The sequence below is a fragment of the Phyllopteryx taeniolatus genome, chromosome 19 (genome assembly GCF_024500385.1).
Source record: "Phyllopteryx taeniolatus isolate TA_2022b chromosome 19, UOR_Ptae_1.2, whole genome shotgun sequence".
Classification (NCBI taxonomy): domain Eukaryota; kingdom Metazoa; phylum Chordata; class Actinopteri; order Syngnathiformes; family Syngnathidae; genus Phyllopteryx; species Phyllopteryx taeniolatus.
Genome location: NC_084520.1, coordinates 6,111,553 through 6,138,240, shown reverse-complemented (window position 1 = coordinate 6,138,240; position 26,688 = coordinate 6,111,553). Strand labels below are relative to the sequence as shown.

The 26,688-nt window shown below is 41.1% G+C and overlaps 3 protein-coding genes across 5 annotated transcripts in view; 2 read left to right on the top strand and 1 right to left on the bottom strand.

The window, feature by feature from the left end:
- Positions 1-18,754, bottom strand: part of LOC133469541 (arf-GAP with dual PH domain-containing protein 1-like) — a 29,843-nt gene extending 11,089 nt beyond the window's left edge. Inside the window, exons 1-3 of one of the 2 annotated variants that reach the window (XM_061756745.1) lie at positions 18,471-18,754; positions 5,916-6,043; positions 3,256-3,347 (exon numbers count right to left, since the gene is read on the bottom strand). In XM_061756745.1, the coding sequence (XP_061612729.1) occupies positions 3,256-3,347; positions 5,916-6,043; positions 18,471-18,555 (305 nt within the window). In that variant the 5' untranslated portion in view covers positions 18,556-18,754. The remainder of the gene's footprint in view (positions 1-3,255; positions 3,348-5,915; positions 6,044-18,470) is intronic. The other variant, XM_061756746.1, reaches the window with a different exon arrangement.
- Positions 18,755-19,554: 800 nt separating this feature from the next.
- On the top strand, positions 19,555-22,764 carry LOC133469285 (cytochrome c oxidase assembly protein COX19). Of its 2 annotated transcripts, XM_061756151.1 has the most exons (4): positions 19,563-19,685; positions 19,885-19,996; positions 20,096-20,226; positions 21,566-22,764. In XM_061756151.1, exons 1-3 carry the CDS (start codon positions 19,604-19,606, stop codon positions 20,190-20,192), a joined length of 291 nt encoding a protein of 96 aa, XP_061612135.1. In that variant the 5' UTR covers positions 19,563-19,603; the 3' UTR covers positions 20,193-20,226; positions 21,566-22,764. The 2 variants fall into 2 exon arrangements, with proteins under 2 accessions (XP_061612134.1, XP_061612135.1); XM_061756150.1 differs by having other exon boundaries at positions 19,555-19,685; positions 20,096-22,764.
- A 1,952-nt stretch (positions 22,765-24,716) lies between these two features.
- On the top strand, positions 24,717-25,493 carry LOC133469283 (hemoglobin subunit beta-1-like). The gene is made up of 3 exons (XM_061756146.1): positions 24,717-24,875; positions 24,962-25,184; positions 25,275-25,493. The coding sequence occupies exons 1-3, from the start codon at positions 24,784-24,786 to the stop codon at positions 25,401-25,403; spliced, it is 444 nt and encodes a 147-aa protein (XP_061612130.1). The 5' UTR covers positions 24,717-24,783; the 3' UTR covers positions 25,404-25,493.
- Positions 25,494-26,688: the final 1,195 nt, after the last annotated feature.

Below are 26,688 nucleotides of genomic sequence, written 5' to 3'. Positions count from 1 at the left end.
AGACAGAGTGCCAGAGTCTAATGAGATCCAATGTATCATTGTAGTAATTAGACTTTACACCGATTTTATCGGGCTGATCGGTATCGGCCGATAATTAGCATTTTATGCTGATCGGCTTTAATGTCATAATTCGCCGATCGGATCAATGACGTCATTGATCGGCTCCGTAAAAGACATTTACTCCGCGTCGCCATCGTGCACAGTATATTTGAATCCAAAAGCTAGTTTATTTTTAGCCTTGTCGCGCGTCTTTTGACATAGTATTGGAAATCCCTGACGGCCAATAGAGTTATTAAAAAAATAATAATTTTAAAACATGTCATGTCAGCGGTGTGGAACAGGCAATACGTCTGAGACAGACAACACGTATTGCCCCAGATCAGACTACAAGACAAATTTGCTCTTTCACGATTGCACTGTCAGACTACTGCAATAAAATCTTGTATTCCGATACCACCGCATCCCGTTTTTTACGATCATCGGGCTTAATCTTGTCAACTCCGCGACCGGATACACACGTTACCGTGGCGACAACAACAAGGGTGGATCGTGGCGACTATATTTTAAGACCAAAATGGGGGAAAATGTGTGTTGGTGGTCACCGGTGCTTGGGAAAGGACGTTCGTTTAAGGCTTGCTTGAGGTATGTTCCCGTACTTTTAATATGATACGGCTCGCAAGCAGGCAACAAAAATGTTACGTAGCCTAGCAAGCGAGTGGTAGCATCAACAGTTGTACGTAAACATGCCGCCGTTCTGTCGAATCATGCTCTCAAGTTTCAGTGTGGGTGACGTCATTTCATTCACAAAAAGTGGATGTATTAATTACTGTATTTACTTCCTGCCATCTAATAGAAGACCATTAATTTGTTCTGTCTGTCACTCTGCCTCACTGGCATGAATAGAGGAACAAAGATATATTATTTATTGTAAATATAATTTTTTGAGCAATTAAGGACACAAGTATGTACAGTAAATGAACAGGTAATTTAAATTCCACTATCATGTGATCGGATTGGTGATCGGTTATTTAAACTCGCTGATCGGTGATCGGCCCCAAAAATCCTGATGGTGTAAAGCCTAGTAGGAATCATAAAATGACAGGGAAAAAATGGTCATAACAATCAAAAGAAAAACACCTATTGGGATTATACTTTGCTGTTCAACACCCCTGTAAATTACAACCACACATTTCAATAAAACTGTCTTTTGATATCACTGGTAGACTTTTTGATGCAGGTATCGGATCTGGTCGGCTTGCATAACAAGCTATATTATATATTATTATAATTTTTTTGGTCAGCCTGAACATTAGTCACGTTTGCAGGCCCACATAGTGACAAAAACGAGCAAAATTATATGTGGAAATTCAGTATACCGCAAATGCCAAATTTTTATGGCATCTGCAAATTTGCGTGTTCACAGATTTAGATTTTGCAACCTATTCTCTGTGATTCACAAATCTGTCTGAATACAGTCATTCATGTGACATGGTTTCATGATTGTATATCATAAATGCTAGACACAGGGTGTTGGTGTCGTTGCTATTTTTAATGTTTGCCGCCATCTTGTAGCAGCTATACGCAATTACAAGCCCATTTTTGTGGGGGGCATCAATTACATATTGGCGGATTCTCTATAGTGCACCTTGCAAATAGCAGGGGTTCACTGTATTCATGTGACCTCTTATATAATGGGAAGTTCCACATGAAGTCATCCAGCAAAAAGTAATGTCAGCAAACACATTTTAGTGGTCACAGGGCTAATCACTACTATTTTGAGACCCAAAAAAATGATTTCCTTATCCATCCAAACTAACTACAATGGGGGGCCTTAAACACATTTTGCTATTCTATCCTGTGTTCTTGTTTGTTTTTGTTTCTTGACCTTAATTAACCTGAATAATGGAACAGCCCACAGGCTTGTGCCATTCATTCAAACAAACAAGTGCTTAGCATTACAATGTGATTTCGGGCTGTGTTGGAACTGAAGTTCAATGGAGGCAAAAGGAAGCGCTTGCATCTTTGCACAAGCTTATCTCCTCTTTAGGCCCCTTGATATGTTCATTCTTTCTTTCTTCAACTTCAAGTCGCTGGACATCAAATGATTTTTAGAAGCACATATTATAACAAACAGGCTTAAAGGAACGAGAAGTAAATCCTTAGAGTTCGATCCTTCCATCCCAGTGTCTATACTACGACTCTTATTAGGGTCGTAGGTGAGCCGGAGCCTATCCCAGATGACTTTGACCAAGAGGTGCGGTACACCCTGGATTGGTCACCAACCAATCACAGGACACACAGACAAATAAGCATTACACAGAAATGACACACTACAATGCAAAGTAGTCAGTGTACAGCTTGTACAACAGTGTAAATTTACTCTCCCCTCAAAATAACTCAACGCAAACCTATTAATAACTAAACCGCTGGCAATTAACGTGAGTACACCCCTAAGTGAAAATTCTTACATATTTTGGCTTTAATCGCCAGTTGTTTTGAGTGTGAATACTTTTTATAAGTAGTGAATACACACAAAGTGATATGTGATGTGCGGTTTGAAACTGCATCTCAAGATAACACTTCATTACCTCAGTACCTAACAAACAGTGGAACTGCCTCGGCAGGTACAGTAGGTTGTAGTTGGCCACATGCAAGGATCAACAGAGCAAAAATGTATAATTTCAAATGCAATATGAAAACAGATTGCGGTGGTTCGGCACAGCCTTGTCTTATTTTGGTGAGCTCATTCCCTGCACCACACTGCTTGTAGTTTGCGTTATTGCTTCAGGCTGGGCTGGAGAGACACTCATTTTTGCGCACCGGCAACCAATCCGAAATCAACTGGGTTTAAAGATCCTGCCGGATCGACGAGCAGGCGTCAGATGATTTCCGCTTCGACAAGTGGTACTTCGGCCTCCACGCCTGTTTCCTGGATAACCTTTTCGTCTAAGAATTCCTGGTTTTTCTCCACCGGTGCTTTTCAAACTTCTCATCGCCGTGGCTCCGAATTGTCTCAAGTCTCTCTTTTCCGACCGACCCAAGAACCTCCTCGGCCCTCATGATCAGCTTTCCTGCCTCGCCTCAGCAACCCACCCAATTGCTGCTCGCCCTGTGACTCTGTGCACGTAATCTCCCCTGATATATTAAACAAAACATCCACTCAAACCATACGTCTCCTGTTCGCATCTGCAGCACTAAAGATGTCCATTACAATAATTTTACATTACAGTATTTATACTGTATGATTGTACTTACTTGCAGTCAGTATGCGTTGGTCTGTAGTAGAAAGCGGGAACATTCTGCTCATACTTGGCCTTAGCTACATTGTTTCCCAAATCAGCTACAAGCTGAAAGACAGAAACAGAGTAGTTAGACGAAGTAGTAGAAGTCAAATATCCATGTTCACTGGGAAGGCTGGCAGTGAATGAGTTAATGGCATAATAAACCTGAACATAAGCGTTCCATACGCTTTGCAGCAGAGAAATATAATAGGATAATCAATCAATATTTTTTTTTTTCGATACAGCTTGTCATCATTAGGGTTGTCTGTAACTGGAGACGATCCCCGCTGACTTTGGGAGAGAGGCAGGGTACACCCTGATCGGGTCACTAGGCAACCGCAGGGCACATACAGACAATAAAAAACAATCACACACTCATTCGCACCAAGAGTCTTTAATTAAACAAAGGCTCATGTTTTGGGGATTTGGGAGGAAACGGGCACACCCGTAGAAAAGCAACACAAGCACTGAGGAGAAGATGCAAACGCCGCACAGAGATGTGCCACCTGATATCCAAACCTCTTCTGACTGTGAGGCAGACATGCTAACCACTTGCCCACCATGCTCTATCAGGAGCGAATATTCAACAGCAAATCTTTGGACAAAAACTAATTTCCAAAGGTAGACAAATATATTATAAGCTACTGTTTGCATATAATAATGCTTGACTGAGGCGATCACAGAGGAATCCTACTAAATAATTAATGGCAATGATTGCTGAAGGTCTGCTGGTATTAAGCACATACCCCATATCATTTCCCCTTCTTATTTTTTTGCAACAGATGGCTCAAAATGCTTCTGCTGTATGATTAGTCATCAGGGCCAAAATAGGAAAAAAATCTGGAAAAATGGGGACAATTTAAAAGTCTCACTCACTTGATAGTCCATATTTCCTCATACGATGGCGGGTGGTATTTATTCAATTGCAGATGGGGGGAGGCATCTTTTATCAAGGAGAAAGACAACACTATAGAGTGGGGCTATATTTTGTTACATTCCATTTTTTTACAGGTATATTAAGTTGCATGGAAACACAACACTGTGGAGCGATCACGTCAGAGTCTACTATGAATGCCCACCGTCACTTTGAATTTATCTGTGAGACTGTTTAGGAGCTTTGGTTCTGCTTTTTTGATTTGCAACTGAGTTAGTAACGGAATTAGAATGTGGTTAGGAGTGAAGGTTTTAATGTGTCACCAACAATAACATGAATTTGAATGAAAGGGTTAATTACAGTTACTACCGAGTAAACTGTGTCTCCTGGAGGTACAGCCACAAACCACCTTAATAATAAACATTTAAAAAAACGCTTACATGAATACCTCTCTGACGTGTCAATGTGTCAAACAAAAAATGAGCACTATATTTTGATAAGGCCTTAATTGTTTTGATACTACTTTGCTCAACAATGTGTACAACACTTCCACATAAACAGTATTTCAAATGGTATGCACCCCCCCCCCCCCCCCCCCATGTAAACATTATCATTCACAATGATGGAAATGGTTGTGTTTGGTAGTGATTTCAGGTATTTGTAGTTCTACACCTCCATATACACCATGGATAGGTAAAGTATGGCCCATGGGCCACTTAAGACCCACTCCGTTCTTTAATCCGGCCCACAGAGCATTGACAGTTCAACAGAACTGTAATATTTTCTGCAATAATTAAGCTGGTTTTCCCCCCCTAAAATTGATTGGTTAAAAGATGTTTGTTCATTTCCTGTGTACGTATTTGTTTTATTCATTTACCTCATTTAATAATTGGTTCATTGATTTATAAAGAATATTAGTAAAATAAATAAATGAAATATTTTTTTATTTTATTGAACGTGAACGATTTTACACAGGCATTTGAACTTTTTCCACAAATAAGCTGCCCCATCTTAAAGTGTGGCCCTTGAGCACAAATGCTTGCACACGCCTGATGTACACTAAAAATAAAAGCTGTGTATATGTTATCTATAGCGCAATTGCTGTTTTATATTGGCTAAAGTTGTTCAAATCACTGATTTAAATAAATAAATTTTAAAAAACATCCTTTACCTGTGTGGCAATAACATGTTTGCTTGAGGTCTTCTAAAACCTCCAAGATGACATCACTATATTATTTAGCAATTCTGCTTTTAACGTCACTCCCTATTAAATCCCATTAATTGCCATCTCACATCTCAACCTAGCCTAAATGACTCACATTATTAACACACCCCCCCTGAATGACTTACTCGACATCCTGCTAAAGGGATGACTTCACATATCCCTAATTACCAGCTTTATCTTTTATATAGTACTGTATTCATTATGCGTCCACATCCAATGTTTTTGGCTTCTTAACTACAGTGTGCTGACTTTAAAGGGGACATATTATATTATTGTCTGTATGTAGTTGATTCTCTTGCGTGCCTGCCCACCCATCATGTGTGAAATTAAAAATGGAAGTAGCTCTCTGCATCTTTCTGAACATATGTCTGTGAGCAGGACGTTCCGCACTTGGAGAAATTAGCCAACCTTTTGAGGGGCGTGTCAATTACTTTCTGTCCTGTCTCCTTTAAATGCCTATTGGATACTGCATGCTAGTTTGTCACGTGTACACTTTCAATTGCCCTTTATGTTTGCTTCAATATAAGACCCTCACCTCCACATCACTTGCATCCCACGTGTCCTGAATCGACTTGACCCTGCTGATGTGCGGGATGCTGCGATGAAGGAGCGAGCAGGCCTGGCAAACAAACACACCCAGTGTCAGTGATGCCCAGTCCGGCTCTGCAGGCAGGAGACAAGAGGAGGGAAGGGTGGCGGGGGGTAGGAAAGGTTGCAGGAAGTAAACAAGCAGGGAGATTGAAGACCGGTGAGTTTGGGGAGGAGAGGGGAAATGAAAATGGGAGGAGAAAAGAGGAATGGGTGAGATGCTGTTAGGGCAGCAATAAGATTTCAGGGTACAGATGAATTTAAAGCACAAATGGTTCTTTGAGCAGGGCAAAATGTAATTTTCAGGAAATCCTGTTTAGCTTGCAGACGGGAAACAGATCTTCTGAAATTAGATAAACACAAATAGACACTGGTAGTTTCATCACAAGACCTCTGATTTTAAGTACACATCTATAGCTTCATCTCATATATTCACGAAGGATGGGCATATTAATCGATTAGCCAATAATTGATCATTAAGGTTTGTGTGGAAATTATTGTTCATGGCGCAACTGAGGCAATGCACCACTTAATCCCTGAGGAAGAAACACATGATGTTGGCAATGGAAGTTTGTAATCCTTTTCTTACAAAAAATAAAAATAAACAATCAATTGTGTTATATAGTACTTTTCCTCACTCAGGTTCGCTACTGAGCAGGCGCCCCTGGACATTTTAGAGTCTTTAATTGGAAACCACAACCTCAGAACTACCAGGCAGATGTGATAACCACTTGCTCACCAAGCTGCATCCATCCATCCATCCATTTTCTGAGCCGCTTCTCCTCACTAGGGTCGCGGGCGTGCTGGAACCTAACCCAGCTGTCATCGGGCAGGAGGCGGGGTACACCCTGAACTGGTTGCCAGCCAATCGCAGGGCACATACAAACAAACAACATTCGCACTCACATTCACACCTACGGGCAATTTAGAGTCCCCAATTAATGCATGTTTTTTGGGATGTGGGAGGAAACCGGAGTGCCCGGAGAAAACCCACGCAGGCACGGGGAGAACATGCAAACTCCACACAGGCGGGACCGGGGATGGAACCCGGGTCCTCAGAACTGTGAGGCTGACGCTCTAACCAGTCGTCCACCCGGCCGCCCACCAAAACATTGAATCAATATTTTAGATTGAGATTTGCATGGTTTATTGGGTAACAGATGATCTCTGTTTTTATTATTACATTCCTACGGTGACAATGTTACCCAAATTTGTACGTAACGTTTGTCATAATTAGAGTAAATAGTTCTTTCTTTTTTATTTTACTGTAGACCCTTCCAGACCATAAATTGTGAGCTGGGTACCTCCTGTAATTGTTAGACATTTCATTTAATTCACTTTGTGAAAAACAATGTCATTATAATTCCATCAGAATAGAAGACAAAAAAAATATGACATTTTGGGTTTTGTGGCGTTAAATCACAAAATATAAACACAACAGATAAACAGTGCAACTTGTGTGGTGCAAACACACAAACATAATGAAATCATTGAAGCACAGTGCTTTAACATTCACTCATGTCGAACAGCAATGAATAAATCTGTTCTGCTGATATAAACTTGGTGTACAGCTTTCTGTGCCTCATAAGGTGTCAGCGAGTGGTTTTCTGAGACAAACATGACACAGCAGTAGAAGGCAGCAGAAGCGTCTGTGGGTGTTGAGGAAAAGTACACTTAGACCCTGGACCACAGCTTTTATGATTCTTCCCACGTCAACAAAGCTCGTTATTAGAGATGTATTGTACGACACTGAGCGAAAGACAAAATGTCGTGTGAAGCTAAGCGCCAGACAAAATACACACTGCACTTGTGAATGCAGATATACACTTCGCAGCCACGACAATGGGTGCAGTACAGTACACTAGCACAATCTAATAAGCTGCAATACAAGACCTGTATCAAATATGATGCTTTTACACTACTATAAAAGCATTGTCATAGACAACCGTCCGCAATGTATCCCACCACTCTGTTTGTTCAAAGAATACATATAATGCTTTTATTTTCCTAATTTAAAACAGTTCTCAGGTGTCTTGGTAAAAGGTCTCTGACGTTGCTCCATCAAAATAGTCCAAGGACTATTACAGTACAGTACAGTAGACCTGATATCCATTTGGTACACTGTAGTTCAAATCACTGCATGGCAGAGCTAGGGCATGTGACGAAACACGCGGCTACTCAGTGTTGCCAACTTAGTGACTGTCACTCGATTTAATGACTTCAACAACCTCTATTTTTGAAAAAGGTGACTACAACAAAGCGGCACGGTGGGCGACTGGTTAGAGCGTCAGCCTCACAGTTCTGAGGACCCGGGTTCAATCCCCGGCCCCGCCTGTGTGGAGTTTGCATGTTCTCCCCGTGCCTGCGTGGGTTTTCTCCGGACACTCCCGTTTCCTCCCACATCCCAAAAACATGCATGAATTGGAGACTTGCCCGTAGGCATGACTGTGACTGTGAGTGCGAATGGTTGTTTGTTCCTATGTGCCCTGCGATTGGCTGGCAACCAGTTCAGGGTGTACCCCACCTCCTGCCCGAGGACAGCTGGGATAAGCTCCAGCACACCCGCGACCCGAGTGAGGAGAAGCGGCTCAGAAAATGGATGGATGGATGGATGGATGGACTACAACAAAATCTCGCAACTTTTTTGTGGTGCTACTGCAGTCTTCTGGAGAATCCTCGAGACTCCCTTCAAAACCGGAGATGTTCACCCTTCCACATCTAAACTGCAAATTAGCAAAATTATGAATGCTCACAGGTGTATTTTCAGAAGTAGTTAAATAACAACATAGTTGCTTGGTTGCTTGATTTCACACTTGATGGGTGAGACCCATCCATCCATTTTCTGAACCGCTTATCCTCACGAGGGTCACGGGCGTGCTGGAGCCTATCCCAGCCATCTTCGGCCGGGAGGCGAGGTACACCCTGAACCGGTCACCAGCCAATCGCAGGGCACATAGCAACAAACAAACATTCGCACTCACATTCACACCTACGGGCAATTTTGAGTCTTCAATTAATTGTTTTTGGGATGTGTAATTTGTATGTCAACAAAGTCTATTTTTCATGTCGACTAAGATGTTATTGATCATAAAAGCAAGAGCAGCTTATCATTTTTTTGTTGCACTGTACATTTAAGTATATTGTAATGACAATAATACATTTAACCTGGTTCTAAAGCTAACATTTACGAGGTGTACAGTATCCTTCATTAACTTGTCAAAAGGTGATCATGGTCAATTTGAATTTGTGTTCCAGTCGTTTGGAGCAGGACATTGAAAAGATCAACCAAATGTAGTGCGGACTTTGGGAACTAAGAAGTTTAAAAAAAAAAACTACTGGAACAGAGAGTGTGGGTGGTAGTATGCATGGTGAGCATAGAGCGAACATAGGGTGGGGTCTTGGCTACAACTGTTGTGGCATTCGGCTGGGCCAAACGTACAGTAATTATACCTTAGAAAACCAGTTTATTTCTTTACATTTTTCTATTAATGTGTTTTTTAAATAAAACACAGTGCTATTTTTCACGCAACAAAAAAATTGTGGCGGTTTTTTAGGGGGGTGGAACGGATTCATGGCATTTCAATTCATTTCATTGGGGAATATTGATTTGACATACAGTTTGAGCACTGTATTATCAATTTTACTCATCTGGAACTGTATTCTACATCCACTATATTATTGTCATCATTGTCAACAAAATTTCCCAGAAAATAGTGCACGTCTTACTTTAGTCAGGATGACCAGCTAATAATGCTCATTACTGCCACCTACAGGTATGAACAACAATTTACATTAGATTGGATGGGCATGGTGGAATGCGCAGGAAATGATGTTCTCAGTTCTCGGAGCTGTAGCTGGTTTGTTTTGGTTTGTTTGTTGGTCAGAAGAATGGAAGCCCATGCACTGCATGAAGATTATATGCAAATGAACCTGATATCAAAGTGATGCCTTGTCTCTTGTGACATTGCGCTCCCCTTCCCAGAATGCAAAACATGAACAGAGTGTGAATAGGAAACGTGGAAATAACATATCATCTACATCTTCCTCAACACCTGGCTGCTCACAGAGATTCGGAACAGTGGTTACCAAGGTAACGCGCTGTTATACGTTTTATGTCACTCATCTGTCTGCCTGCTGCCTGTATGGGCTGAATGCTCTTCTTTATGCATCCATCCATCCATTTTCTCCAGGTACTGCTTGTCCTCATTAAAGTGGAGGCTATCCCAGCTGACTTCAATCACGGGCCACATATAGACAGACAACCAAGCAACCTTGGAGAGAATTTACCCAGATTTGAACCCCGAACTTTACAACGAGCCCACCGTGGTCACTCCTTTATGCATATTTCATCTAAAACATCTGCTGTATTTCTCTCATATGCTAAAGTTTGTTCCTAATCGGCAAGCATTTGTACATACACAGAATAAAGGGAACACATAAATCAAAATCCCAGATCCCGATTTATGAAATATTCCAGTTGATAACAGTGTAAGACATTGTCAAAAAATAAATAAATACATAAGCGCGATCATGAGAAAACAAAATCTTTGAGGAGTGGATTTAGAATCAAATTCATAATCAACGTAGAAAAATACTGTACTGTAATATCACTGGCTTGTCAAATTTGACCTACTATACTGCTTGGTGGAAATGGAACGGTATAGTTATTGGTCATGGCTCTACTCGGGATGCTGAGAGAGAGAATGTCTGTAAGGAGCGACACTCAGAAGCCACTACATTATCTGCTACATCTCACACGCTCGACAGCTGCCATCTCTCACAGTCGCTCAGTCCACACACACACGTGCGCGTAGAAAAGGGAGTGTGTGACGCTCAAGGAACTCAAATGAGAGCTAAAGGAGAGTGACTAAAAGGGGGAAGGAGGAGGCAAAGATTTTGGGAGTATTCAAGAAGCTCCCTTATGAGTGTACCTGGCATTTCTTTCATTCATTTGTCCAATCACAAAAGAAATCACCTGTTGCAGACACATTATCTCAACACTTCAAAGAGTTTCCAGGTGTATCAAGTCTCTGACATTCTTTAGTCAAAATACACAAAAGATTGAGAATTACAACAGAAGAAATTTAGCACACTTGTCACACTCAAGGTTTTAGGTTTGTGTCACTTGCCAAGTACGAGCTAGAGCATGAAACAAATTGAGTGGCTACTAAGTGGTGCCAACATAGTGACTCTTGATGTTAAAGATTTTATGAGCCCTCGAGCAACTAATTTTTACCCCCCCAAAAAAGGGATGAGCAACAAATCAAGCTACTTTTTTGTGGTTTTAATGGAGACTCGTGGAGACTCCCTCCAGAGCAGGACATTTTTATCCCTCTGCATCCAGACTACACAAACCCAGCCCTTTCTCCAGAGACCCAACTATTTGTATAAAGCGCTGAAAAAAGTCAATATTTTACAATAAGTCCCATTTAACTATTTTAAATACTGACACCAACAAAATATAGAGCCAACCATCCAGGGGTGAGGTCATCGCTGCCTGAGTCAGACAGTTTAATGTCTGTCTGACTAAACCGCATGCACAGGATACACACTTCTCAACATGTACTACTACAATGTTTTTTAACAACAGTATAGACAGAGTACAAGGAAATAAGAGGTGCACAGGGCGGGGCTTTGCTGGCACAAGAAGCCGTGGTGATAGGGGGAGTGGTCTGTGACTTGAAAGCACCTTGCTGCATCTGTACAAAGTAATTTGTACATGCCACGATCAGAGTGAATGATTGTTTGGGTGATACAACCGCCAGCCGCATAAATCATCAGCTTGATGTCATCACATTATCCTGTCATTCAACCGCATAGCAACAGCCTTTTATTTTAAGATTCAGTTTGACTTTCTTCTTGTGGTTTATGACTGGAAACAATGCAATCAGCATTCACTAAAAGGAACTTTTAGTGAACTTTTTGGCCACAAGCCACTGTGGCTACTGGTTTCCCAGAGTTACTAGCCACTCAGCATTGTAACCAGCCACAGTGCTTATTGCATTAAAGTTGATTCCGAAGCCAAATACATTCCTCGATGGGGTGGGTGGTGCCGATCAAACCTTTGCCCTATCGAAGTATGTTCGTCAACCGGGATGGGATGAGCAAACGAGGCAAAGTGGGAATGGTTCTGCCACAGCAGCAATTCACCAACATTTTGCAGCTTAGCGGGTGTTAATGTCGAGTCGCGTTCACTAGTATTCTGAAGGTAAATGTAAATGGTGCTTATACCTGCTACAGAGTAGACACCAAAAATAAAAAATAAAAAATGCTTTGGTTAACTAAGAAAAATGATTCATACCTGGGCCAAAATTGAAACTTTGATGTATTTAATTGATTTTTACATTTTGAAAACATTTTATACATAGTTTTCTGCTGATTTTGAGGAAGTTGTTTTGCATTTTGCATTTACATTTCATCATGTTTTGTTATCAGTTTATGATTTGTGCAAACAACAACAACAAAAATCACAATTTTAATCCACTTTTTTAGAGGAAACGGGGCCTGATGCATTCATTCGAAATTAAGAAACCATCCATCCATCCATCCATTTTCTGAGCCGCTTCTCCTCACTAGGGTCGCGGGCGTGCTGGAGCCTATCCCAGCTGTCATCGGGCAGGAGGCGGGGTACACCCTGAACTGGTTGCCAGCCAATCGCAGGGCACATACAAACAAACAACCATTCGCACTCACAGTCACAGTCACACCTACGGCCAATTTAGAGTCTCCAATCAATGCATGTTTTTGGGATGTGGGAGGAAACCGGAGTGCCCGGAGAAAACCCACGCAGGCACAGGGAGAACATGCAAACTCCACACAGGCGGGATCGGGGATTGAACCCGGGTCCTCAGAACTGTGAGGCTGACGCTCTAACCAGTCGCCCACCGTGCCGCCGAAATTAAGAAACGATCAAAAATATAATCAAATGTAATTAGTTATAATACTTAGAGAAAGTAATTGAAATAGTTTAACTACTATCACATTCTCAGCAGGGTAACTGAATTGTAACCAAACAACTGAAGTCATTACCCAATACTTTTGCCAAAATCTAGATAACAGCTAGCGTAATGATTCATAGCAAAATGTACGTGTATTGAAAGCATGATTCATTTTGGATGTGAAATTTTTGGTCAAAAAAGTCATTTCCGGGTCAAAGATACAATCCATTTTTTGTCCTCATAAAGGTCACATGAGAGCTGAGCCTATCCCAGATGACTTTGGGCGAGAGGCATGGAACACCCTGTGCTGGTCACCAGTCAATTGCAGGGAAAATGTAGACAAACAACCATTCACACTCAGTTGTTGGAACAGGGGTCACCAACATGTTACTCACAGGAGGGCCTGTTCTGGGGGAAAAAAAAACATGGGACATGATTTCTGAAAAATATTGTCGATGTGATTATTTGAAAATGTGAACACTTTTAGAGATTTATAGTGTGGCGCATATTCATACTTATCTGTTTCCTACCTTGTAAAATCATTGTTGAGAATCATTGTGAGAACTCATTAACATGATCAGTGTCTTCACATACAGTGGGTACAGAAAGTATTGAGACCACCTTAAATCTTCCACTCTTTTTTGATATTGCAGCCATGTGCTCAACTCATTTTGGTTGATTTTTTTCCACATTAATGTACACACAGCGCCCCATATTGAGAGAAAAAAAAACGGAATTGTTGAAATTTTTGCAGATTTATTAAAAAAGAAAAACTGAAATATCACACAGCCATAAGTATTCAGACCCTTTGCTGAGTATTTAGTAGAAGCACCCTTTTGAGCTAATACAGCAATGAGTCTTTTTGGGAATGATGCACCAGATTTTTCACACCTGGATTTGGGGATCATCTGCCATTCCGCCTTGCAGATCCTCTCCAGTTCTGTCAGGTTGGATGGTGAACATTGGTGGGCAGCCATTTTCAGGTCTTTCCAGAGATGCTCAATTCGGTATAAGTCAGGGCTCTGGCTGGGCCATTCAAGAACAGTCACGGAGTTGTTCTGAAGCCACTCCTTTGTTATTTCAGCTGTGTGCTTAGGGTCATTGTCTTTTTTGAAGGTGAACCTTCGGCCCAGTCTGAGGTTCTGAGCACCCTGAAGAAGGTTTTCGTCCAGGATATGCCTGTACTTGGCCGCATTCATCTTTTCTTCGATTGCAACCAGTCTCCCTGTCCCTGCAGCTGAAAAACACACCCACAGCATAATGCTGCCACCACCATGCTTCACTGTTGGGACTGTATTGGACAGGTGATGAGCAGTGCCTGGTTTTCTCCACACATGCCACTTGGAATTAAGGCCAACAATTTCTATCTTTGTCTCATCAGACCAGCGAATCTTATTTCTCACCATCTTGGAGACCTTCAGGTGCTTTTTTAGCAAACTCCATGCGGGCTTTCATGTGTCTTGCACTAAGGAGAGGCTTTCCGTCGGGCCAGTCTGCCATAAAGCCCCGACTGATGGAGGGCTGCAGTGATGGTTGACTCTCTAGAACTTTCTCCCATCTCCCGACTGCATCTCTGGAGCTCAGCCACAGTGATCTTTGGGTTGTTCTTTACCTCTCTCACCATGGCTCTTCTCCCCCAATTGCTCATTTTGGCTGGACGGCCAGCTCTAGGAAGGGTTCTGATCGTCCCAAACGTCTTCCATTTCAGGATTATGGAGGCCACTGTGCTCTTAGGAATCTTAAGTGCAGCAGAACTTTTTTTGTAACCTTGGCCAGATCTGTGCCTTGCCACAATTCTGTCTCTGAGCTCTTCAGGCAGTTCCTTTGACCACATGATTCTCATTTGCTCTGACATGCACTGTGAGCTGCAAGGTCTTATATAGACAGGGGTGTGGCTTTCCTAATCAAGTCCAATCAGTATAATCAAACACAGCCGGACTCCAATGAAGGTGTAGAACCATCACAAGGATGATCAGAAGAAATGGACTGCACCCGAGTTAAATATGAGTCTCACAGCAAAGGGTCTGAATACTTACGGCTGTGTGATATTTGAGTTTTTCTTTGTTAATAAATCAGCAAAAATTTCAACAATTACGTTTTTTTACTGTCAATATGGAGTGCTGTGTGTACATTAATAAGGACACAAATGAACTTCAATTATTTTAATAAATGGCTGTAATATATATAAAGAGTGAAAAATTAAAGGGGGTCTGAAAACGTTCCATACCCACTGTACATAATCACAAGCGAAGTTAAGTTGTTGTAATTTTCAAACAGGAAGCCCTTCATATTAATCAGTACTTAAGAAGTATCTCTCAGTTCAACTTTGAGGCGGACGTGCTACCCACTACACTACTGTGCTGCCACAAAATGAAAATGTATTTCAACTCAAAATTCCGTGGTATGTCTAACTCAACCTTAAGTATACTAATAAAGTACATCATGTTTTTACCTTGGCCTGTCATTGATGATTGCTTGTTTATGTATACAGGTTTGAATCCACTGAACAATGGCTTTATGTTCAACAAAACGGAAAGGAGCTGAATAATAATAATAATAATAATAATAATACATTGAGATACATTGATGTTCCAGCCTTTTTTGTGGAGTTTCCTCCGGGTCCTACGGCTTCCTCCCACATTCCGGAAAACATGTATGTACCCCGCCTCCCGCTCAAAATCACCTGTCTCCATAGGCTCCAGCTCCAACACATGTCCCTAATGAGGGCAAGCAATATAGAAAACGGATGGATAGAGCTGGCAGTTCTAAAAGAGAAAAAAAAACGGAATGCTGAGCTTCTACCTGTCAATTCTTATCAGAATTTGTGCTGTTTATGTTTTCCAACACCCAAATCAACCAAACAAGACTGCTGAGGTTTCCATACTGAGAGTACAACTCCTTTTTGGGTCCTTAGGAAAAGGCAGAGTCGCAACTTTGCTGAGCTGCAGATGCTATAAACTGAAATATCCTGCAGTCATGGAATCATCCAGTTTAACCTCTCAGCACTATCGGTGTGAAACAGCAAATGAGAGGAAAAAGGGGAGGACTGCAACTTAAAGATGCATGATGACTTGTATGTGAGTGTTTCCTAGCAGGCTGGTTAACAGACATTTTATCTGTTGTGGTGAAGGTCAAGCCATCGAAGGGTGATATATAGACATGTTTGTGACATTTGGGACTTAATGCAGTCATTTATCGTACTGGTGTTTGTACAATCTTTTTCATGGAAACCTTGTCAAAACGCTATAAATTAACATATCACAGAAAGCATTAAAACTGGGTATACACGTACCAATGTTTAAGTTATTAACCATTTTTTTAAATGTGAGAGACCCCAAACGATGAGGAAAAATTGGTATGTTTACTGCTCTTATTGTGTGTAGTGAACTCCAGATGACCAGTGCGGTACACCACACACATAGCAGATCGGGGGAGGAAAAATGACTCTTAACACACGCCACACCACAAAATAATCAGGAGAATCATAAGAGGCATCCAATAATGGGGCTTTCGATCGGAAGTGGGGAGTCAAATGCAAAATCAGGACGGTTCTCAGTATGTGTATACCCACAGAACAGAACAGCATCAAGCCAGCATACACAAAAATTAGAGGAGTAATTAAGTATTACAAATATACCATTAACCTTTGAAACAACAAAGTGTGTCAATTTGACACAATATCATGACTAATGTATTTGTCCTTATAGCATTATCACTTTATCATAATTTTGCGGACTTCTGTTGTCTGTCAGTATTACTGCACTCGTAAACATTTTTATTTCTAAATGACTGTTGTATTTACATTAACAGTCTATTCTAAGTGCGTATGTGCTGTTGGTGCCGGTAGTACACAAGTGACACCAACTACCAGCTATCAATTCCTTGTGTGATTTTTAGCATACTTGCCCAATAAAGATCATTCTGATTCTAAATTCTATTAAATGTTAATTAAACCAGTGGCGTTTTCATGTCAAGACATATTGTTTTGCCAAAGGTATCTATGAACAGATTGTGCAGGTGTCCCTAATGTTGTGGTCTGGTTCCACAAAGCTCCCCTGTTTGAGATTCCACAGCTTTTGTATCCAAATCTGCTCGAGCCAGGTTGGCTCCGAGGATGCTCTGCTGCAGCCAGTTCTCAGAGGAACCGTAGCAGGCATCTTGGGCAGGCTCGGCTCCAAGTACTGGGCATTCGGCCCATCCTGGAACCTTAGTAGCCACTTTGGCTTCATACCATTTCAGGGAGAACAGTGGCAGAGGTATACAAGACAACAAACATTGGGTAAAGGGGATGTATACAAGGTGTAAAGAAGCATCCAGATTGAATGCAATGAGCTACTTTGCGCAGCGGCGTAAAAATATTCCATCACACGGCACGACAAGACACGCTCACTTGTGTACTTTCTGCTTTTCATGTGATAGATTTACTGTAATGCCTCGTTTATCGCGGGGGTTAGGTTCCAGACCACCCCTGCAATAGGCGAAATCCATATTTTCTTTTTTTATTATTTATACATATTTAAAGCTGTATGAAGCTCCCCAGACTCCTATTAATCTTCCCCACACTCCTAATAACCTCTACCAAACTCTTATAAACAGTTCCTATAGTCAAACACCTTCTTAACTCTTAAACATACAGTAATGCACAGTCGTACTGTACACTATGTATATTTTATTCCTTTTAATATGTGTTTTAATGTTTTATTGTTTTTCCTGTAGTTTTTTTAAGTTTCAATATTTTACCACGGACAAAAAAATACAGCATTACACTTAAAATCCTGCGATGTAGCGAATTATGTGCAATATGACTATGGGGGGAAAAAATCTGCAATGCACTGAATCTGTAATAGGGGAACCGCAATTTAGGGAACACTGTATATTTATGGCCGAGAAGTTGTTTCCATACAAATATTTACTGGAATTATGACATTTGAGTTCACAAATGCATGGAGCGTCATGAGCTAGTTAACATAGTGTCATAAGAATATACGTTGTCAGGCAGAAAAAGCAGGCACGCTCAGTTACCGCAGCACTTACTGCTTTTCGTTTGGCTGTTTCATATTTACAGTTAAGTCCTAGAAGTGTTTTTCATTCAAATATTTACTGTGACTATGACTAATACGGCGTAGGTAAGTGCATGATTAGGGTAGATTCCGATTGAGGTGCAAAATTACATATAGAAATAATCGAAATATAACCCCTTCGTAAACCAAACAACCGTCTGTACTGTATGTAGTCCCTAGTGCAAAATGAATTGGACTAGCAAGTTCTAATGTTGTTTGCAGCACAACATGATGCCATCGCCTCACTATGGACACACACTCACATTTACCAGGAACAAAGCAGCTTTATGAGGGGGACAGTTTATGTCTTGTGTGCGCACACTGCCCCACCATAACAACACGCACACAAACACACGCACAACACTGATTTCTATGTTTACGGGAGGCTGTTCGCTGCAAACTGCGATAGCTGTTTTGCACTTTGATCTTAAAAATCAGACAGCGAGTCCATTGTGCAAAGAAGTGCAGCTTGCACTAGGGGGGGGGGGGAACGACTTTACATACCTGGATTGCCGCAGTCCGCGCACGCCTCGTTGTCCGCTCTCGCCAGCAAGTCTTGCAGGAGCCGGTTGGTCCTCTCCGGTTCCATGGTTAATTAAGTAAGCTCGAGACAAGCACATTCGCCGACTGGAGGCAACGAGACAGAGCAGACCATCACCTGTCTGTAAAACGGATGCTCTCTCTCTCTCTCTCTCTCTCTCTCTGTCTCTCTCTCTCTCGCTTTCTCTTTCTCTTTCTTTCTCCTCCCTCTCGCGTGATGGCTTCATTACTTGCGGTGCATCGCGAGTCCCTCCATTCACTGAGACACCCAGTGGTGATGTTGCGTCATTAAAAATGAAAAAAAAAATCATAATAATATTATAAGAATTAAGTCATAAGACATTTTTGAAAAGACTGGTCATACTGGAATGCCTGCCTGAACAATGTTGTTTTGAACTGCTTTAAAAGAATAAAGTTCAATGAAGAGGCAGGTCAAAAGAGAGTGCGTTCCACAAACTGTCCATTTAGGGCTCTGTAAATGAGTTCAAAGGTTGCACTGGACCATAAAATTATAATTGTTTTCATTTTAAAATGAACTAGCCACTTAAATGGACAACATTAAAAACATCTCTCAGTGTGGTGCAGTACAGTTCCACACTGTGTACTGTACTTAATTGGATATTTCCTACATTGTCTGTCAATAGCATTTTAGAGGCAGACGTTTTATTTGAAGACGTCTGGTGGCGTGTAAATGAGCCTGATAGGTCATCATAGAGGTATTATGAAGATGGCATGTGTCATCTGTATAGTTTATTTTTGTTGATAAATCGATGCATTTAAGATAAAAACAAAATGTATTCTTACTCTTGAAAATAGGGTTAGGGTTAGGTTGCAAATTTAACAAATCCAACATTGCAAAACAAGATCTTGAAGACTAAAACAAAAGATTAAACAAATCTGTCAATATAATTAATAGACAAAATGTAAAGAAAAGTGTTTGCTGTAGTAATATAATAATTGATAGATTAGGAATAGGAAATTGATCAATTTTGCACGGCTTGACTATGAATGTCTGCCGGTAAATGCTGTGACGTCATATTTACGCGCTTAACGTCGAACCTGCGACCATCCCTCCCTTCGTTTTACAAAAACAAAACATGTCGACTGCAATGAATTTCGGGTCAAAGAGCTTTAGACCCCGACCACCAGACAAAGGGTCGTTCCCATTAGATCACTTTGGTACGTTCAGCGTCGTTTAACATTTAATAATATCTGTCGTCCGGTATAAAACGCTTACTTTTGTGACTCTAATCTGGTTGCGATGACAGCTGATTAGCGATAGCAACTGGTTAGTGTGTTTAAATGTGTGTTAGTGAGTAGTGACATTATTGAAAGATGGTGTGAGTTAGGCGCTTATTATTATTTTCTGGAATTCCAGGAGAGTGTAAAGCCTTCAAGGAGACGTTCATGAAATGCTTGCGAGACAGCAATTTCGACAATTCCAAGTGCCGCCTCCAGTCAAAAGCCTACCTGGAATGCCGCATGGAACAGTGGGATTAAATATTCTTCTCTTTCTTTTTACTTTACTGAACTCCTCAGTCAAGAAAATCATCTATTGATTTTCTCTTGTCTCCTATCTTGCATCGCAGCCAGCTCATGACAAAGGAACCACTGGAAAAACTGGGATTCAAAGACTTGGTGGATCCTCCTCCGCCCAGCCAAGCAAACAAAGATTGCAAACATTAACATGCTGCACGACCAATGCACGGATGCTGTTGTGGTGAGTCTATCCAAAGACTTGTGGGTGTGAAACCTGGTACAGCAGTGTGAAAGACTAAAAAGTGCACAAGCAGGTTCGATAGAAGGTTCCAGCTTTGAACACATGTATATAAAATGTCTAATATAAGATGTTCTGTGTAATATAAGATGTACTTTACCATGTTATTAAACCGTTTATACTGGAACGTGTGTATGACCAAATTCAGTCGTCTGACAAAGGAACGTTGACGCGTTTATTGTTCATATCGGGGCTCTAATCTTTGTAGGCTTAGGTGTAGTGTAGCGCAAGTATCTCTTTGATGAACTGTAAGCATGTCCCTGTTTTGTGGCGACGACAGAAAAGCTCAGGTTGATGGGTCGCCCCTGTCATAGTATGCCCTAAAAAAAAAAAAAAACTTTTGATAACTTTTAATGTCCCAGGTGTTGTACATTTAAAAGGTAGTAGGTCATGTTCTGTTGGGTTTAGGATGTGGGTTGTAATGACATGTTTGGAGGTGTCGGGGCGCTACACATACCTGCCATGTTTTGGTAGGTGCGACGTATCACAAGTAGTTCTTTGATGAACTATAAGTATAGCATCTCCAAATGTGCAGAAAAGGTCAAACTGTACCATCATGAGGTCACAGGTCACTTCCTGTTGGGTTTAGGCTGTGTGTGTTTTTAAAGTTTTGGTACGTCTGGGGTCGCTACAAGTGTGAGCCAATTTTTGTAGGCCTAGGTATGAAACGTACCGCGAATGAGAATGGATTAGGGGCCGCAAATGGCCCCCGAGTGGTAGGTTGGACACTGTAGGATAAGTGCAAAAGTATGGCCCAAGCAAATTTGGGGAAAATGGGCCAAGACTGTACCTTAAAAAGATAATCGGTCACTTCTTGTTGTAATGAGGTAATTGGTGGATGAAAAATAAATATAAGGCACTGTAACAGGATTTGACACCCACGCTTCGCATGCTGGCCCACCACCAGTTTGTAAAATAAGGTAGCGGGCTGTGTTAAAAGTTATTTTTAGTATTGGGGATTGAGAGAAAACGGAATGGCATAGTTTAATGGAGTAGTGGAAGTAGTTGTACATGACATCCCCCTGCATTGCGGCGTTATGTGGCAGACCTCCACGTGAGTGCAAATCAGCGAAATATAGTACAGTTTGTGAAATAGACTTGAGACAGGTTTGTATAACATGAATAAAGTGTCTTTTTTTGTGTCTAAACACTTGTAAGAACCTGTGAGTTGATATGTTAGTATAACCTTTGTTGTTATTAGTGGTCCTAGCTCAAGCAGTTAAAACCTAAGCATGTCTATTGAACTTATTAATGAATGAACACCATATCACATGCATGTTAGTCAACTGGTGTAAAGGGTGGGCCCGGCCTCCTCAACCCACAAAGGGGGGCCGAGCCAGCGAGCCCGTCCATTGAGGGACCCAACCAGGGGGATGCCACCCAGGACCCAGGGCGTTCCCCAGCCCAACCAAAGCACCCCGACAAGTCCCAAAAGGAGGGGCACGTGTGCCGGACCACCGCCCCCTACGCCCAATAACTCCCCCCCCAACCACCACTCAGCAGGCGCCACCACCCACATCACCCCCGGAGAACATGGGGGCCCCAGCCACCAACAGGGCCCAACGCAGGAGTCAGCCACGACCCGAAAATGGTCATAGCCCACCAAAAGCGAGCCCATATTAAATACCCGTCGTGAGCAAGGACGGGCGAGGGCGCCAAGAGATGGGATAGGAAGACGGGGCCCCAAGCTGGGTCAGGGGGGCGGACCCCCATCTCTCCGCGGCCCCACAACTGAAGGGGGGGGGGGGGGGGCACAGGCTCCAGGAGTCAAGCCAAGACTAATGTGAATACCCACCACCCACCCTATTACTATGGTTACCAGGTCCCCGACTGACAACCATTATCTCTGTACCGTGATCATGTGTGTTGGGGTGTCGTGCATTAAAATTGGGGAGACTGGTGGGGGTGAGATGAGACGGTCACGGGGAAATGGTGACCCGCAACCGCCCCCCTACCCTCACGCCTCCACCCAGACCAACCAGCTCCCCAAATAATGTGGTGCATTAAAATTCCGCGGGGGAAAAGCATGGCGGGCCAGTGAGCAGAGTGGCCTCACCAGCCCGACACCGCCCTACCCCCACAGATAGGTGTATGATGCATTACAACTGGAGGACCGGCAGGGCAGAGAATTGGGGGGTGGGGCTAATTAATAGACCAGAAACCAGCACAGACATGCCAGTACCCAGCCCAGTGCCCGCCCCATCCTGCCTTGTGCCAATCCCCTGGGGACCCTGAATGAGACGTGAATTTGCCCAATGTGCGAAGTATGTACAGTCTGAGTACTAAAAATGTGCAGAGTGTGTGTGAAGTACCCACCCTACAGCTAATTCCCCCCCCCCCCCCCCTCCCCCTCCCCCAAAGACACCTTTCAGTCACATTCCCATACTTTATACGTGAAAATGGATGGGTTCAAACCAAAGATGCAAAAGATGTGCATTAGATACAGATTTAATTACCTGGAAATAAAAGTTGAATTGTTAATCTCTTGTCTCATATTCGTCTTTTTTTTTGTAAAACCCAAATGTTTTCAGTCAACAATAAAGATAAAGGAATCGGCCACACTGTTCCAATACTTTTGGAAGGGACTGTATGTGAACTGTATTGTTGAGCCATATACAGTCTTGATATAAAATGCCACTGCCCATTCGTGGCGCTTTTTGTTTATATTTACTAATACGGTATAGTAAGTATGGTAAAGTATTGTGTTTATATATTATTTGTTTATGTAAAGTATATATAGTTGCTCCAAGACTGACAATTAATAGTTGTCCTTTTTTTTTTTTTACATTTTAACTGCTAATACTGTACAGTATATAGAGATTATTTATTGATGCATGTATAGTTTTATCTACATTAAATGCAGCTGATTTAGTCTTACTGCTGTTCACAATCCTTTCTACATATATTTTATCTTTTCCCATGCAGTTTGACATTTACCTCTGCAAAGTATTTTTATTATTCATGAACATTTATCACATATACTGCTGTTCATTCTGCTTCTGTCTCATTGCCTGATGTTTTTCATATGGGCATAGATATTTGTGATTTTTCTTAAAATTTTTGTGTGCTGTTATTATCCACTTTGCTGCTGTAAAACCAGAATTTCCCCACTGCCAGACTAATAAGGATATATTCTATGCTATTCTGGTCTTTTTGCATGATAGTTTAGTTTACAAAACATTTGCTTTTTTAGTTTGCAAAAATTGGACCTGCTAACAACTTTTTGGTATCTTTGTAACAAAAACACATGTGAATTTGGGCAGTGTATTAGTGGGTGGAGGGGGCGCTCCTGAAGATAACACCAAAGTGGTTTTTCGAGATAACACTCAAACATGAAAAGCCCAAAGACATTTTTTAACCCTTTTAGTTAATTAGGCCACAGAAGTTATTGTTATTAAAATAATAATAATTATAAGCATCAGATTAGTACAAAACTAATATAAAAAATAATACAAAAATACCATAAACGTCAAATGTTGAAATTTCATGAAGAATAGAATAGAAAATCTTCATGAATCTTTCATGCTAAGTTTTTAATTGTGGGCCTTTTTTTTCATCTGTTGCCATTGAAATAACAACAATGTTGAACATAGAATTTGAGACCACATCAATGGGAAAATGACCTATTAAACAAAATATGAACCTCTATTTATCAATTGTGTGTGTGCTTAACAAATTCATTTGACCATCACAGAAGTTTATGCCACAGTTGTCCAACAGTACATAAACAGCCTTGCCAAAATAATTGTGTCTCTTTAATGGTCAATGCGCCAGTAAAAAAAAAAAAAGAAATGCTGTCTAAGCAAAATTATATTTTCAATGCTGAAATATAATTATAAAATTTCCATTAATTATTTAAAAATAATGACAAAAAATAGCAAAACATGTTTTTATTGAGGTGTCACATTATAGGTATTTACTTGCATTCCTGAACCAAAAAAAATGTTTTAGTTGTTGTGAGTGTGAATGTTACAATATTTGACGTGTCAGAGAAGGCTGAAATTTGGATAAAAAACTTGAATTCAGGCTTAAATTGAATTAAAAATGATAAAATCTCTAGCGCTCACTCAATTTGAAAGACTGTGCATTAAAGTACTTCATGATGCTGGATGTTCTCTGAGACTAAGTAGTATCATAAATTTCAATGCTTAAATGCATTACATGAAATAGGAAATCCACACATGCACAGATATGAATTAAACATTTACAACAAAGGAATAAAAGAGTTCGCTTCCTGTGGGTTTACGATGGACTTATTTTAATTTAATGCAAATGATTTTTTTTATATGCAGTATATGGATATACACGCCTGTATGGAAACATCCAGAAAGTTCTGGAGGAGTCTATGGTTTATCTGATGCGTTCCATCTCCAGCCTATCATAGCTGCTTCTCACGGAGGGTGGGGAGACCTCGGGATGTTTAAATAGAACCCCTCGTCAGTCTTGAGCCCTATTCAGCTTTTTTCTCTTCAAGCCTGAACCAAACAAACAAGCGACAACATGGTTGTGTGGACTGAAGAAGAGCGTGCTGCCATCAGCGGCATCATGGGCGGCCTGCTCTACGAGGATGACGGCCCCAAGGCTCTGTGCAGGTACAACGCGGACTAGACTTGAAATGCATGCAAACTACATTTGCTGCATATCCTTTTAAATTGATCATATTTTTGTGGTCTTGCAGGTGTCTGATCGTTTACCCCTGGACCCAGAGGTACTTTGGCGCCTTCGGTAACCTCTACAATGCTGAAGCCATCATGAGCAACACCCAAATTGCAGAACACGGCACCAAGATCCTGCACGGTCTGGACCGGGCTCTGAAGAACATGGACAACATCAAGGAAACCTACGCCGAGCTGAGCGTGCTGCACTCTGAGAAGCTGCATGTGGATCCTGACAATTTCAAGGTAAAGAATAGCAATTTTTTAAATTTTTTTTCAAGTATTTAGTCACAATCATGAATCTCAATTTGGTTGTTTTCTTTGTGCCTTGTACAGTTGCTGGCTGACTGTTTGACCATCGTCATTGCCGCCAAAATGGGAAATAGCTTCAACCCAGACATTCAGGCCGCCTGGCAGAAGTTCTTGTCTGTGGTGGTGTCCGCTCTGGGAAGGCAATACCACTAAACCGAGACGCTCGAAATGGGGATTTGACATGTGTTGTCATATGTTTTTGTTCTCCAAAAATAAATAAAGGCCCACTGAAGCAAAAGATAATGGTGGAATTGTTTATTTCAATGTCATGGCTAGTTTAGCGTCATAGGGCTAATGCTTTTTTTTTTACAGACAACTATGAGAAACTAACAAACTAACACAATTGCTGAATAAAAGTTCTTTACGTTTCGCCTTTTTGTGTCAAGGTGCATATCCATGCGCAATTTTGCTGCAGAGGCAAAGGCTTAGAATGTACAAAATCATCTTTTTTCTGTAGATTGAAATTAGCCATCCATCCATTTTCTGTACCTGTTGGGTTCCAGTTCAATATGGGCGAAAGGGATCCTACACCCTGGACTGGTCGCCAGTCGGTCATAGGGCACACATAAAGACCATTCACTCTTAGATCCACACCATCGCTGAGTGGGAACTGAACCAACGGTGCCTGCACCGAAATCGGTGAATGTACCACTACACCATCGTTGACGAGATTCAGTTATACCTAATATCATTGATATACCTTGTACTGTAGGCATAGTGAGCTCATGCATCTACAACTTTATAAACCAAAATATAAACACTATATATGGGTCATTCCAGAATTGGAAGGCATTTTCTGTCCCCTTATGAAATGTCAAATAATCCATGCACAATTGTCAAATATTGTCCCCTTAAATAAAAGTAAAAAAGTACAGACTCTGAAATATACTTAAATACCAAAGTAAAAATTATTGTTTCTAATGTCAGTTATATAGAATATGAGTTTACACACTAAAAAAAACAAATAGTCTCCCTATTTTATTAATAATCCTAAAAAAAAAATTTTTGGGTTAAAAAAAAAGTAATTTTCACCCAAACCACTACAACAGTAGATGACAGAACATCTTGCTATACTTTTTAATATATATATATATACATATCCATCCATTTTCTGAGCCGCTTCTCCTCACTAGGGTCGCGGGCGTTGATATATATATATATATATATATATATATATATATATATATATATATATATATATATATATATATATATATATTTAGTGACTATCCTATACATTTCTGAGCTGGATCACTTGGTGGCACTCTAAAATGACATCGTGAAAATTGTGTATTTTACCTACGAATGGGTAGGCCCATATATGGACAGCGCGCAGGTCGACCGAGCCATAAAGAAAAGAGAAAGCAATTGAAGCAACATGTCAGTGGGGAACCCCAAAAAACGTCAGAGAAATGGCGATGATATTGGGCAGAAGTGG